We start from the raw sequence: 15,154 nt of genomic DNA on the forward strand, positions 1-15,154 counted from the left end.
TCTGTTAGCAAGCTTTAGAGTAGTTGAAATTAATGTTTCTTACTGCAGTTGGATTGTATTCACTTTCTCTATATGTTAACGAGAATTCATCAATATAATAGTTTATTTTTTTCCTGAAGGTCAAGTGTTTTATAAATATTTACAGTAATACCAAGCCTCTACCATGTTCCAGTTGGTTTTAGGGAACTACCTCTCTACCTCAAAATATCTCCTGTATTTTGATGCTTGAAATTCCATCATCAGAAATGCATTCCTGAGTATTAAATATCCCCTCCATTCCATCCATTTAGAAAATGCTCTTACTCGGGGGTGGGATTGCCTATTAACATTTGGAGAGCATCTGTGCAAATGAAATGTGTAGGCTGATTGTTATTTGAACCTCGTACCTCTTCTGTGAAATGCAGGTGTTGCTGTTCCCAAGTTACAGATGAGTAAACCGCTGCTCATAGTTGTTAAGTAACTTGTATCAGGTCCTGTATCTAGGACGAGGCCAGGCTGAGACTTAAATCGGGTCTCTCCCTTTTCGCTGAAGTTTATCATGTGGTTAAAAATGCCATTCATAGTATCAACTTTCCCATGATACAGATGCTTCCAAGGACATGGGGGAGGACTGTTCTTCTCAGGAAGAACAGCAGTTCTAACTTGAGTTTGACTATCTCTTCCTATCTCGGCTATTACCAAGCTTGCACAAGCCATTATCTCTCGTTGAGCCAGTGTGATAGCATCTGGGCTTGCACCCTGTAATTGAACATAACCCTCTAAACCGCCAAAGTGGTGTAAAGTGTTCATCGAAACATGTTATTTTTAGGGGTAAAGCTCTACAATAGATTTTCAGAGGTGAGAGCTGAACCCTAACTCCTACTTAGCAAGGCCTGTGAGCACCCTGCACCATGTGGACGGGCCTGTCTCTTCTGCTTCCTGTCATGATGACAGTCTTCTCACTCCTACATTCTGGTCGTACTCGCTCTAGTCAGTTCCTAGGAGACCCTAAGCTCTTTCCCACAACAAGGCCCTGGACGTTGATCAGCCCGCGACTACTCACTGAGCCAGTTCGGTTCTCGGGAGCCAGCTTAGGTGTCGTGTCCTCAGAAGGGCTTTTCCTGCCATCCTGAGTGAAGTAGGCTCTTGCTTATTTCTTTATAGTACAAAACCATCATTAGTTCATTTATTTACTTATTTACCTTAAAAAGTATTTGTCTTCTGACTAGAAATAAATTCTAAGAAATCCGAAGTTTGATGGTCCTTCCTCTGTTACATCTCCAATGCTCGCTTCAGTGCTTAGTATTATTTAGGTACTCAGAAAATATCTGGTGAACAAATAACAGAAAGAACACATTTTCGTCTCAGAAATGTGACCCTGTACAATGGGATATTCTTTTTTTCTCATTCTTATTTTTAAGCCTTGTCAAGAATTGTTGATTTTTGTTACCCATGAGTAACAGTCATTACTTGATAGTAATTTTTTAAGGAATCAATTCACTTATATATGAAGAAATGAGTTTTGGAATCCAGTCTCCAGCATTTACTTTTTGAGACTTTCAGGGTTGCTGCATTTATGTGGCTGGTCGTTGATGCTTATTTCTGTGAGCAAGACTGCTTAGGCGGAAGGGGACATGGTTATTCTTTTAGATGAGTGAACTTTATTTTTTAGAGCAGTTTTAGATTCCCAGCAGTTTTAGTTCCCACACGTGCACATCCTCCTCCACGGTGGACATTCCCCACCAGCATGGTGCATTTGTCACAGAGGATGGACCTAACATCGGCACACCATTGTCATCAAGAGCTCGCTCACGGCGGTGCGCAGTCTGTGGGTTTGGATACATTCGCAGCGCCGTGTATCCACCACTCTAGTGCTGCACAGAGTAGTTTCACTGCCCTAAATGTCAGCTCCGCACCACCTGTTCATTTCTCACCTCTCACTAACTCCCGCTAACCGCCGATCCTTTTATTGTCTCCATGGTTTTGCCTTTTCCAGAATGTCAGATAGTGGGATTCACGAAGAAAGTAGCTTTTTCAGGTTGGCTTCTTTCACTTAATAATATGCACTTAAATGTCCTTTCTGCTTTTTTATAGCTTCATAGCTTACTTCTTTTTATTGCTAAGCAACATTCCATTGTTTGGATATACTACAATTTATTTATATTCCTCAGCTGAAGATTGCTTCCAAGTTTTGGCAGTTACAATGAAAGCTTCTTTAAGCATTTGTGTGTAGGTTTTGTGTGGCCATAACTTTTCAGCTCATTTGGGTAACCACCAAGGAATGTAATTCTTGGACCCCGTGTTTAGTTTTGTAACAAACTGACAAACTGCCTTCCAAAGTGCTGTATCATTTCACCAATGAAGGAAAGTTCCAGTTGTTTCTCATTCTCACCAATATCGGGTGTTACCAGTGTTCTGGAGTATACCCCATTTCAGCAGGGCTGTAGTGGTATTCTGCTGCTGGTTTGATTTGCATTTCTCTGATGACGTACAGTGTGGAGTGTCTCTTCATATGCTTATTTGTCATCTGTATATATTTTTGGTGAGACGTCTGTTAAAGTCTTTTACCCATTTTCAAGTCAGTTGCTCTCTTAATTTTTGACATTTAAAGAATTCTTTGCATATTTCGGACAACAGTCCCTTATCAGACACAGCTTCTATGAATAGTTTATCCACATCTGTGGCTTGTTGTTTTATTGTCTTGATGGTGTCTTTGACAGCGGAAAATTTTAAGCTCAGTGAAGTCCAGCCTATAAATTCTTCCTTTTATGGATCATGCCCTTGGTGTTATATCCAAAAAGAGTTATCACCAAACCCAAGGTCATCTATGTTTTCTTCTATGTTATATTCTGGGAGTTTTACTGTTTTGCATTTTACATTAAGGTCTGTAATCCATTTGAGTTAGTGTTTTTGGAACTTGTAAAGTCTGTGTCTAGAGTAATTTCTCTTTGCCTCTGGATGTCCAATTGTTACAGCACCATTTGTTAAAACACTGTCTTTTCTACACTTTGTTGCTTTTGCTCCTTTGTCAAAGATCAGCAGACTGTTTTCAGGTGGGTCTGTCTCTGAGCTCTGTCTCGTTCCGTGGATGTGTGTGTCTATTCCTTCGTCAGCACCACCCTTTATGGTAAATCATGAAGTGAGATGGTGTCAGCCCTCCAGCTTTGTTCTTTATCAGTGTTGTGTTAGCTGTACTAGATTTTTGCCTCTTCAGATGAAATTTAGAATCAGTTTGTTGACATCCACAAAAATAACTTGTGGGGTTTTGATTGCAGGAATATTGTGAATGTATAGATCAAGTTGGGAAGAACTGATATTTTGACAATATTGAGTCTTTCTCTCCATAAAAAAGGTATCTCTCTCCATTTATTTAGTTCTTTGATTTCTTTCACTGGAGTTTTGCAGTTTTCCTCATATAGATTTGTACATGTTTTGTTAGATTTATACCTAAGTATTTCATGCTCATGTAAATGTTATTGTGTTTTTACCAGTACTGTATTTTGCTGTGTATAATGCATACCCACATTTTTGGCTCAAACTGTCAGGGAAAAATTTTTCATTTTAATTTTTTATAAAAGATTTTTATTTATTTTTTTTAGAAGGAGGGGATGGGAGAGAGAATGAGAGGGAAAGAAACATCAATATGTGGTTGCCTCTTTTATGCCCCCTACTGGGGACCTGGCCTGCAACCCAGGTATGTGTCCTGACTGGCAATCAAACTGGCCAACCTTTGGTTCGCAGGCTGGTGCTCCATCCACTGAGCCACACAGGTCAGGGCTTAATTTTTTTAATTGAATTTTAATTTTTTGTATATAGAAATAAAACTGATTATTGTATTCCAGGGTATTATTTTGTATACAGATATCATTGTTGCTTTCTAGAGTTATACACTGAATATACTTACACATAAACATAAATAAAAGAATTAAAAACATTTATTTATAGAGATACAGAATGAGTTCTACCCATGTATAATGCACAGTCTTATTTTTCCCTCGAAAACTTGTATTAAAAAAGTGTGTTGTGTATGGCAAAATATGGTAATTTCAAATTTCACTTACTCATTGTCAGTATATGGAGAAGCAATTGATTTTTGTACATTAACCTTGAATTTTGCTGTTTTACTATAATCACTTATTTCAGAATTTTTTGTCAATTATTTTTGCATATTTTACCTAGATTATCATGCCATCTGTTCACAAAGGCAGTTTTATTTTTCCTTCCCAATCAGTAACTTTTATTTCTTTTTCTTATCTCATTACATTATCTAGTAATTCCAGTACAGTGTTGAAAAGCATTGATGAGAGGGGACATCTTGGCCTTATTCCTGATCTTAATCAGAAAGCTTCAAGCTTTTCAACATTAACTGTCATATTAGCTGTGAGTTTTAATAGATATTCTTTGTCAGCTTGAGGAAGTTCTCCTGTATTCCTAGTTTACTGAGATACTTTTACTATGGATGAGTGTTAGATTTTGTCAGATACTTTTCTGTATCTGTTGATGTGCTCCTGGGATTTTTTTTTTCTCTTGATGAGCTACATTAATTGACTTTTGAATATTGAACCAGCCTTCTGTATCTGGGATAAATTCCACTTGATTGTGGTGTATAATTATTTTTATATGTTGCTGGATTCTAGTAGCTAAAATTTTATTGAGGAGTTTGACATTGGTATTCACAAGAGATATTGGTCTGTATTTTTTTTGTTGTTCTAGCCTCATAGAATGAATTAGGAAGTATTCTCTCTGCTTTAATCTTTTGAAAGATAGGGAATTGCTATAATCTCTTCTTTAAATACTTGATATAATTCACCAGTGAACCCAGTTTGACCTGGTCCTTTCTTTTTGGAAGTTTATTATTTATTAAAGTTACTTCACAAATATAGACCTACTCAGATTGTTTATTTCTTGTGTGAGTTTTGACAGATTGTGTCTTTCAAGGAATTGGCCCATTTCATTGTTGTTATGAAATTTGTGGGCATACAAATTGTTTATGGTATAGTATTCCTTTATGTAATTATAGGGTCTGTTGTGATGTTCCCTTTTTCATTTCTGATATTAGTAATTTGTGTCCTCTCTTTTTTTCCCCATACTTATCTTGGCTTGAGTTTTATGATTTCATTGATCTTTTCAAAGAACCACTTTTTAAAATTTTATTTATTTATTTATTTTTAGATAGAGGGGAAGGGAGGGAGAAAGAGAGGGAGAACATCACTGAATGGTTGCCTCCTGTGTGCCCCCTAATGGGGACCTGGCCTGCAACCCAGGCATGTGCCCTAACTGGGAATTGAACCAGTGACCCTTTGGTTTGTAGGCTGGTGCCCAACCCACTGAGCCACACCAGCCAGGGCATCATTTTGTTGGTTATCTCACTTGATTTTCTGTTATCAAGTTCATTGATTTCTGCTTTTACTTTCATTTTTTATTCTGTTCATTTTGGTTTTAATTTGTTCTTCCTCTCTATTTTCCCAAGATGGAATTTTAGATGATTGAATTTAGATCCTTCTTTTCTAATATATGCATTCAGTGCTATCAGTAATCCTGCCAAGCACTGCTTTTGCTGCATCTCATGCATTTTGATATGTTGTATTTCAAGTTTTAAACTTTTTCCTGGGAGTTTTTTCTTTGACCCATGTGTTATTTAGAAGTGTTTTGCTTAATCTTGCTGATATTTTGGGACTTTCTTGCTGTCTTGTTATTGGCTTTTAGTTTAATTGCATTATGGTTTGAGAGCAGACATTGTATTTAAAATTTTAAATTTGTTAGCATTTGTTTTATGGTCCAGAATGTGGTCCCTTGGCAGTGATCCATGTGAGCTTGAGAGGAATGTTTTTTGGATGAAGTAATCTATAGATGTGCATTATATGCAGTTAATTGATGGTGTTGTTGAGTTTGAATACGCCCTTCCTGATTTTCTACCTGCTGGATCTGTCCGTTTTTGTTAGAGGGGTGTTGAAGTCTCCACAGCTGTATAGTGGATTCACCTGTTTCCTTTCTCAGTTCTGTCAGTTTGTGCTTCACGTGTTTGATGCCCTGTTGCAGGCATTAAGGATTGTTATTTCTTTTTGCAGAAATAACCTCTATGTTATTATGCAACATCTTTCTTCCCCGATAACTGGCCTTGACCTGAGTTCAGCTCTGTGTGAATTAATGTAGCTACTCCTGCTAACTTTTGATTAGTGTCAACATTGTACATCTTTTGCCATTAAATTTATAAAATTCATAATTTATAACATTTGTAAAATTATTTATATTAAATTTAAGATTTCACTTTCCAGTGTTGAAGCTTATATTCAGCTAATGTGGAAAACCACTTTTGACCTCTGACGATATATTAACTTGTCCTTGGCTAAACCCTCATATGAATAACAGTAACCAATAAGAATATTCTTTTGTTCTTTTAGTTGCTGAGCTTTTGGTGACCAGTCATTTGTTCTGCTAGATTCCATGGGGTTTTGATTGGAAACTTTGTTCCTTAATTCTGATATGTTCAGCTCAGAAAGTTTCTTAAATCAAACGAGCCATTCTGGTACTGTACATGGCACTTTATATTACTGTTACTGCATGCAATTCTTAATCAGCCATGATTTACTGGGACACCCTAGAGCCAAGTTTTTAGCTACTTCTTTATTTCAGTAGTAGATAAATACATGTAGCTTCAGCAGCTGTGCAGGTAACATAGGTAAGAAAAACAGCTTGATGTGGCAATCACTTTGATACATTGAACTGTGCTGTCCTGATCCTAAAGGTGTTCAGGCACAATTTTTCAAGTATTGCCCACCAAACCCAAGTCAGAGGATAGAACGGGTGAATTTAAAATGCTTGGATGAAGGCAGCTAACCCTTCTTGTCCAAATGCAAATGCTTTCACACATATCAGTAAGTAAAAGTCATAATTTTAATGGAGAAGATGAACAGGTTTCTGGTTGGGAACATGGTATTATTACTTGGGAGGCCAGTTTGGCAGACTTAAAATGCAGTTGATAGCGGTCATACATGAGGGTCAGCAGTCCGGCTTACAGGCAGCTTCTGTGGAGAGGCTCCCCCATGTGTGCAGGACGAGATGGGACATGTTCTCTGCACTGCGACGTGCAGAAGTGCCAAGCGTGGAACACACACTCCCCCTCCCACAGGGGGTGGGAAGGTAGACTGGGGTTTCACTCCTCCAGTGCATTACACTCTAGCATTTCTCTAATGATAAAGCTACCTACGTCAACATGGAAAAAACGCAACATGCTGTTCCTGTTCCCATAACATGTGAATTGTATGAGATTCAAAACAGTAGTATATACTACTTATGGGTATATTAATGTGTAGTAAAGAGATAAAGCGTGTATTTGTGCGTGATAACAATGCACATTAACACCAGTCCTTACCTTTAGGAAGAGAACACAAGAGAGAATGGGGCTTTACATCTGTGGTAATTGGCTCTTTAAAAATGTCCAGAGCTTTGAAACAAGAATCAACAATGTGTTTAATCTCTGTGGTAGAGACATGGGTGCGTGTTATTATTTTTTGTACTTTTCTGACATTTGAAATGTTGCATAATTTTTAATATGTGTGTAAGTGTGATAGAAAAATTATGCAACTCTGTGATAAGAAGTTTATCTCTACTTTTACTGCTTTGTAGTGTATTTTTCTTTTTTTCTTTTTGCCATCCCAAAGAGAGACGTATTTACCCACCCTGTGGCCATTCAGGAAAGTTGGGTAGAAGGCATCTGTTGAACTAAGCAAAGGAAGGAGCTTACTTGATTGAGCGAGGAGTGAAAGAGTGACTCTCCGTGGCAGACAGAACCGCACTTAAAACTCATGGAGGCAAGAGAGGGCACACATCCGTGAAACGGAGGAATGGGGGTAATTGAGCGTAGCTGGCAGCAAAGAAAGGGCGCGGACGAGTAGTGAATGAGGTCAGACTATCAGTGTAGACAGGACCCAGGTAATGAAAGCGCTGACATGTGCACATATATTTGGGATTAACCCTGTGGATCAATGGTTGTCAATTCAGACTGATCCCATTCTAGAGCGATTGGGCTAGCATGTCCTAGAATAGGGACTGGAACGCTATCCTTTAAAAGTAGGATACTGTTCTTTAAAATTGCCACTTCTATTCTCTTATCTTATTCTAACAACTGTTTGAAAGAGGAGACCTATGTAATGGAGAATTATAGTCCAAAGTAGGATTAAACAATTTGTCATGCTAGCTTTTGACATACCTCTGATTAGAATTCAGCACCTCCCCTATGAGTGATACCTTCTGTTTCTGTGCCATTTGGCTGAGGAGGATTCAGAGGGGCTACACGAAAAATGCTGTCTTTCATTCTGAGATGACTGGCTACTCTGGAGGCTTTTTCTCCTTGTTCGTCCAGGTTTTTAGGAGATGGAAGTCTCTATATAAGATTAGATTAAATTGAAAAACCAGGCACTGTGCACTCAGGACTTGTTCATCATTGCTGACCACACTGCTTTGTAAGGATTGTTGCTCGTGTGAACAAATAAGTGTTGTGTTTTGTATTGGTGGGGAGTAGGGGGAGGGAGGAGATCACAGGCAGGGAGTGTTAGCAATATTCCATGTAAGGAATGATGTTAGTCCTCACTGAAGCTGTGGCTATTGGAAGTGATAGATTCAAGATAAAAGTAGAAGACAGTAGGTACTAAAAATGTTGTATGAGCAGGTTTTTATTTTTAATGAGTTTGTGAGATTGGACAAGGAAAGGAAGAAAGCCTGAGAAGTGGGGAGAAATAATGGGTTTTAGGTAATATATGCATATTGAATCATTATAGATGAGGACTTAATTTTAATTTTAGTATATTTCTAGTGTCAGCCACAGAAAATGTTGGTAATAACTAATCAATAACCCAGTTCTATTTTTCTTTAATTTTTAATGGTTTTCTCTCAGTCAAAATCATTTTATGGCTCCTTCTGCAGGGGTAAGGTTGTTCGCTGTGTGAACCATCTAATAGTTGTTCCCAGAGCCGGAGGGCTCTGATGAGCAGTGGGAAGAGGGTTAATGGGGAGTTCGGTCTTACGGTCCGCTAGAAGGTCTTATTGACCTTCTAATAACATAATGTGACTCACCAGATTGCTTTGGGGTTTAACTTTTTATTATTGAGTTAATAGCACCTTTCCATTAGAAAATAGAAAGTCCCCTGAATGAAATACCATTGGTTCATAAGCATTTCCTAATAGAGACGAATTATAGGAGCCTTTTTTTCTTACCCACAGGGCAAAAGCTGGATCGTTAAAAGAAGCTATGAAGACTTCCGAGTGCTGGACAAACACCTTCACCTGTGCATTTACGACCGGCGGTTCTCCCAGCTCTCAGAGCTCCCCCGCTCAGACGCCCTGAAGGGCAGCCCAGAGGTAGTTACTGTGTGAACCAGCAGCAGTTCCTGCTTGTGCACCGAATGGAAGCTTACATTGCACACTCGGGATGATTCCTGGGCTTATTTAACTATTTCATGACTGAAAAATTACTAATGCTGTGTCGTAAAGTAGGATGGTTAGTAAAGTAGGCTTAATGTGTAATTTATAACAAAAAAGCCTCAGATGTTAATAATGTATAAATGATCAATGTATGTGAACAGTCTCCAAAGAGAATATAAAATATGGAAGCAAAAATATTTCACAAAAATATGAAATATGTGTGTGTGATGGAGGTCCCATAAGATTATAATGGAGCTGGACATTTTCTGTGTCCTAGTGAGGTGGTCGCTGTCATAACCTCATAGTGTAGTGCATTACTCAGGTACTCAAGTGCTTATGGTGATAAAGAGTGTTGACATACCTACTATGCTGCCAGCCACATAAAAGTGTAGCACATGCAATTATGTACAATACACAGTACTTGATAATACATGACTACGTGACTGTGTTTACTGTAAAATACTTTGAGTGTACTCTTTTTACTTAACGTGCCATGTTATGCCGACAGCAGTCTCATTCCTCTCGTATTTATTATGCCTCTTGGTTGCATCATTTTCGCTTGTGCATGATTTAATCTCATGTTGGTTTGCACAGTAACATGCTGTACACACCATATAGCCCAGGTGTACAGTGGACTACACTGTCTGGGTTTGCATATGTGCGTGTACTCGCTGATGTTCACATGGTGATGAGATCCCCCAAGGATGCGTATCTCAGAGCGTATCCTCACCAATTAAGCGGCGCGTGACCGTGAACAACCAGGAGGGCAAACAGAGGCCGTGAGGAACATGGTTAGTACACTCAGAGAGTGACGCAGTCACACTCATAGAGTGAGAGTGGAACTGTGCAAAAGTAAAGTAATCAAGAGATCTTAGAAATGAACGAACATATGGTCATGTAAATTAATTTTAATGATAGCAAACCTGAATAGCTTAACTACATAAAAAACTGACCCAGAAAAATAGAGAATTAGCTGAAAGATCACACTTTATAAGAATGCAGTCCCCAAAGGTATAAAAGTTGTAAGATAGTAGTTGGGACATGTGGAGAGTAGATTGAGAAGTCCCTACAAAAATTAATGTAGGAAAACTCCCTAAAGTTAAAAAAGGCATGTTTTCTAGTTAAATGGTCCCATTAAATGCTAATCTAATGAGTGAAAAGACATACATCTAGAAACATATAGTAAAAATTTCAAAATGCCAAAGCAGAGAGAAAACCAAAAAGATTCCTAGAGAGCAAACAACAGATTTTCTCAAGAGAACAAGAATTGCATTAACATTAGACTTCTTGGCAGCCACAGTGGATGCTCAGAAACAGTGCAGAATTCTTCCACATCCCGATGGGGGCCCATTTCAGTTCTGTCATTAATTTCAGGGCAATTAAAGATGTAGGGCGAGGTAGCAACACCGTCAATCATGTAAGAACTGACACTACAGAAGAGTCTTGGAAACATCGTAAAACCACAGATTTTTTGTACCATAGAGAATCCGTATGCCTCTCTATCTCCATTTCCCATCTCTGTCTATCTGTTGCATGCTTTTCTCTCACACTGTCTCAGAATATGGTCAGTACCAGCAGGTGCTGGGTTTTTATCTATTTTAAGACAGCAGTCATACTGAGCTGAAATTTTGTATCATCATTTCTGATTCCCGCAGTAACCCGTGTTAGGCCAGGTCAAGTTGCATCACATTCCAGGACCACTCAGCCTACCCACGGGCTGAGGTCATGTGTGGCACGGCTGTCCTGCTGCGGCGGGATAGGGGCCGCAGGTCCCGGGGAAGGGGGTCAGGGTCGCTGGGAGCAGCTGGCCAGAAGAGACAAGTGTGCCCTTGCGATTAGTATCTTTTAGGTTTCCATACAAGAATAGAACGAAAAAGCAATGGCATTAGAAGCTGTAAAGTAGCCTGTCCCCTGATGATGACGTATTAAATGTTAAAGTTCTGTACAGGACTGGGTCTTGGCAGGTACGTGTCCATAGTTTCAGTTCAAGGACCTGTTATGACTCTGTGAAGAACCCTCTGTAACTGATGCCAGAAAACTGAAGGTTTGCTTCTTCTCTAGGAATAACCAGTTTACGACAGTTCCTCCGACACTGTGTCGCGTCTTCACTCCGAGCCACCACTGACTCTTCTCTGTCTTTTCAGTCAGTCACTCAGATGCTGGCTGCGTACCTGTGCCGCCTCTCAGCCATCGCGGGCAACAAGATCAACTGCGGCCCTGCCCTGACGTGGATGGAGGTACTCTCTGGCTCCTGCTCGGTGGGGTTGGTTTTAAAGTGGCCGCTTGAGAGATTTAATATTAGTTTAGTTTTGAGAACTGTTGAGTTTCAGGAGTAACAAAATGCGATTTCTTCTATATTTTAGAAGGATATATGACACATTAAATATTTTTCATGTCAAATCTTTTTTTGATGGTCCAGGAACATAGTTTTAATATTGTTACTTTGGTGTTTGATGTCTGAATGTATACATTTAGAAAGGTATCTATATAGTTTCCATTGACTTAGTAATTGAAATGTTCTTTAGTTATTTTTGGACAAGAGGCGACCTTTAAAGGGTCTGATATGAGAATAAGTCTTGGGCGCCTTTTGGTCGGGACGATCAGAGGAGGCAAACTCTGTGCTCACCTCCTCTCGTGACCACATCAGAGTCACAGCTGAATTACAGAACAGCCATTACTGAGAACATCTGCATACTAGCTGAAGAGAATTCCTGTACCTAAGGGCATAAAAAAGACTCCAGGCTGAGATCGGTCGGAGGACGATACGGAGCAGGCAGGTCCCAGCTCCACACCAGCCTCCCGAGCGTGAGGGTTTCAGTGCCAGGGAGGAAAGTCCCCATTTCACAAGGGGGATTGGGGGATTGCATCCGTGAAAGGGAAAAAGAGGTCAGAGACCCGGGTCGTCCTCTTAAAGGGGCCCGTGCATAGACTCATTCGCTCACCGACTCGCTGGCCCTGAGCTCCAGCACAAGCCAAAACAACTCAACAGTGCCAGGGATGTGCAGGCAGGAAAAACACTTACTTCAGGGTGAGGGCTGTTTGGCAAAGGTCGGGTGACTCTCCAGGGCAGAAGTGCTAGCAGACATCGTTGTTACCTTGTTGACCTCTGCTTCCACCCAGCCAGCCCAGGGAAGGAGAGCACCAAATCTGAGCTCTCTATTAATATGGCTAACTCTGTTCACCCCCTCTTAGTGAGTCCCTGAGACCCCATCCACTCAACTTGCCTGCTCACCTCAAGTGGCTCCTTTACACACGTGGTCTGCCTGAGTTCCTGCTATAGACTTTCCCAAAATATCTTAAACTTCTATAAACCCTAAACAAGCTGCTGCATGCTTGGTAGTTATTTCTGAGTGGCCCCAAAGCCAGCACAAGCAGCGACAGGTCTAACTTTGCATTGTAACTACCATCAGGTGGCTCCATACTTGGCATAAGTGGTAGCCAGTTTTATACTGGAAACTAGCTTCAGTTAAGCAGCTCAGTACAAGTGGCGGCTGGTCTCAGCTTGTGCTGTGGTGCCCACCAGAGGATCACAAGCTCAGCACAAGTGCCAGCCAACTTCATTACACAAGTAATAAAGTGTTGCCTTTCCCAAGTACCTCCAAGCCCAACACAAGTGGCAGCCTACCACAGACCACTTTGCACCTTCTACCGAGAGGCTTCCAAGCACAGTGCAGATGATGGCCGGCCTTGATTTGCACCAGTGCTTCTCAGAGTTCCAGAAAGAACACACCTGGCAGCCAGCTTCAGACCATGTGAGAGCACCACCACCCGTTTCCACAGATGACATACACGAAGGATGTACTCAGTGGGTACCCAGGCCCTGCAAAAATCTCTCCCTTTCTATGGAGTCAGCCTCGGCAATAGCTGATTCACTGTCCTCACAGCCAGCCCCCAAAGGCACTGATCCTGAGGGTCAGCCCCACCCCTGGCTTACAAACAGCAATCGAAGTTAAATACTACAGGAGGGCCCACATGGCCCACACAGGTCTAGAGCACTTGGCTCGTGTGACTAAGGAGGCAGCATCACGGGGAGCCACAGGACACCTTCTATATAAAGCCACTGTGAAGTCTAGGAGACATAGCAGATCTACCTAATACTTTCAGACAAACACAGGGAGTCAGCCAAAGTGAGAAGACTAGAAAAAAAAATCTCAAATAAAAGAACAGGACAAAATTTCAGAAAAAGAACAAAATGAAATGAGACAAGCAATTTGCCAGATACAGAGTTCAGAACACTTGTTATAAGGATGCTCAATGAAAGTAGGGGGAGAATAGATGGACTTAGTGAGGACTTCAACAAAGAGATTAAAAATGCAAAAAATGAGATAAAACTGTAAAAAAAGTAGTCAGAAATGAAAAATTAAAAAAAACTGAAATAAAGACTACATTAGAAGACATCAGAGCAGATTAGATGAAGCGGAGGACTGAATCAGTAATTTGAAAGACAAGGTAGCAGAAAACACCCAGTTGTAACAACAAAGAGAAAAAGAATTTCAAAAAATGAGGATAGTTTAAAAGGCCTCTGATACAACATTGAACATACCAGCATTTGTGTGATAGGGTTGCCAGAAGGTGAAGAGACTGAGCAAGGGATTAAAAACCTATTCGAAAAAATAATGACTGAAAACTTCTCCATCCTGGTAAAGGAAATAAACATACAAGTCCAGGAAGCACAAAGAAACCCAAACAAGATGAACCCAAAGAGGCCCACACTAAGACACATCATAATTAAAATGCCAAAAGTTAAAGACAAGGAGAGAATCTTAGAAGTAGAAAGAGAAAAGCAAGTTATCTACGTGGGAGGTCCCATAAGACTGTGTCAGCTGATTTCTCAACAGGAACCTTGAAGGCCAAAAGGGATTGGCAAGAAATATTCAAAGTGATGAAAAGCAAAAACCTACAACCAAGATTGCTCTACCCAGCAAGGCTATCATTTAGAATGGAAGAGAAGATAGAGTTTTCCAAAAGAGAAAAAGCTAAAAGTTCATCACCATAAAACCATTATTACAACAAATGTCAAAAGAGTCTTCTTTAAGTAGAAAAGATAAAAATAGGAATAACAAAATATCAGAAAGAAAATATTCTCACTGAGGTAAACAGTAGAAACAGTGGGTCAGCCAACTATAACAGTAGTACAAAGGTTAAAAAGCAAAAGCAGAAAGATTGTGTGTAATTGTGACAACAAATTAAGGGATTCATACAAACACACACACGAAGCAAGTAAAGAGCAATGACAAAAATGTAAATGTGGAAGGGATGAACCTAAAAATTGTAGTGATTGAGGAATGTGTTTGAACTTAAGCCACCATCAGCTTCCTGACTGGTGTGGCTCGGTTGGTTGGGCATTGTCCCTCATAGCAAAAGGTCACCAGTTAGATTTCTGGTCAGGGCATATGCCTGGGTTGTGGGTTCAGTCCTGAGTTGGGGCATGTATGAGAGGCAACCAGTCGATGTTTTTCACATGGGTGTTTCTCTCCCTTTTTTCTCCCTCCCGTCCTCTCTCTCTAAAAAAATAAATACACACATAAAAAATGAAAAAAACAGACTGCTGCAAGCATAGCTTGGTTTATATGAAGCACATGGTAACCTCAAACCACAAATCTATAAAAGATATACAAGAATAAAAGAGAATAAAATATAACACTATAGAACGTTATCAACATAGAAGAGAAGATAGCAAGAGAATAAGAAAGGGAGAAAAAACTACAAAAACAATCAGGAAACAGTTAATAAAAATGACCAAACCAAATACCTA

General features: G+C 39.9%; 1 protein-coding gene across 3 annotated transcripts in view; it reads left to right on the forward strand.

The window, feature by feature from the left end:
• The window catches only part of ARHGAP32 (Rho GTPase activating protein 32), a 274,955-nt gene that overhangs the window by 159,337 nt on the left and 100,464 nt on the right, over window positions 1-15,154 (forward strand). For all 3 annotated transcript variants that reach the window (XM_037038281.1, XM_037038279.1, XM_037038280.1), the window contains 2 exons: window positions 9,199-9,336; window positions 11,544-11,636. In XM_037038281.1, the coding sequence (XP_036894176.1) occupies window positions 9,199-9,336; window positions 11,544-11,636 (231 nt within the window). The remainder of the gene's footprint in view (window positions 1-9,198; window positions 9,337-11,543; window positions 11,637-15,154) is intronic.

Source organism: Sturnira hondurensis, unplaced genomic scaffold (genome assembly GCF_014824575.4).
Source record: "Sturnira hondurensis isolate 20B ecotype Veracruz unplaced genomic scaffold, ASM1482457v3 Scaffold0024152, whole genome shotgun sequence".
NCBI classification, from domain to species: domain Eukaryota; kingdom Metazoa; phylum Chordata; class Mammalia; order Chiroptera; family Phyllostomidae; genus Sturnira; species Sturnira hondurensis.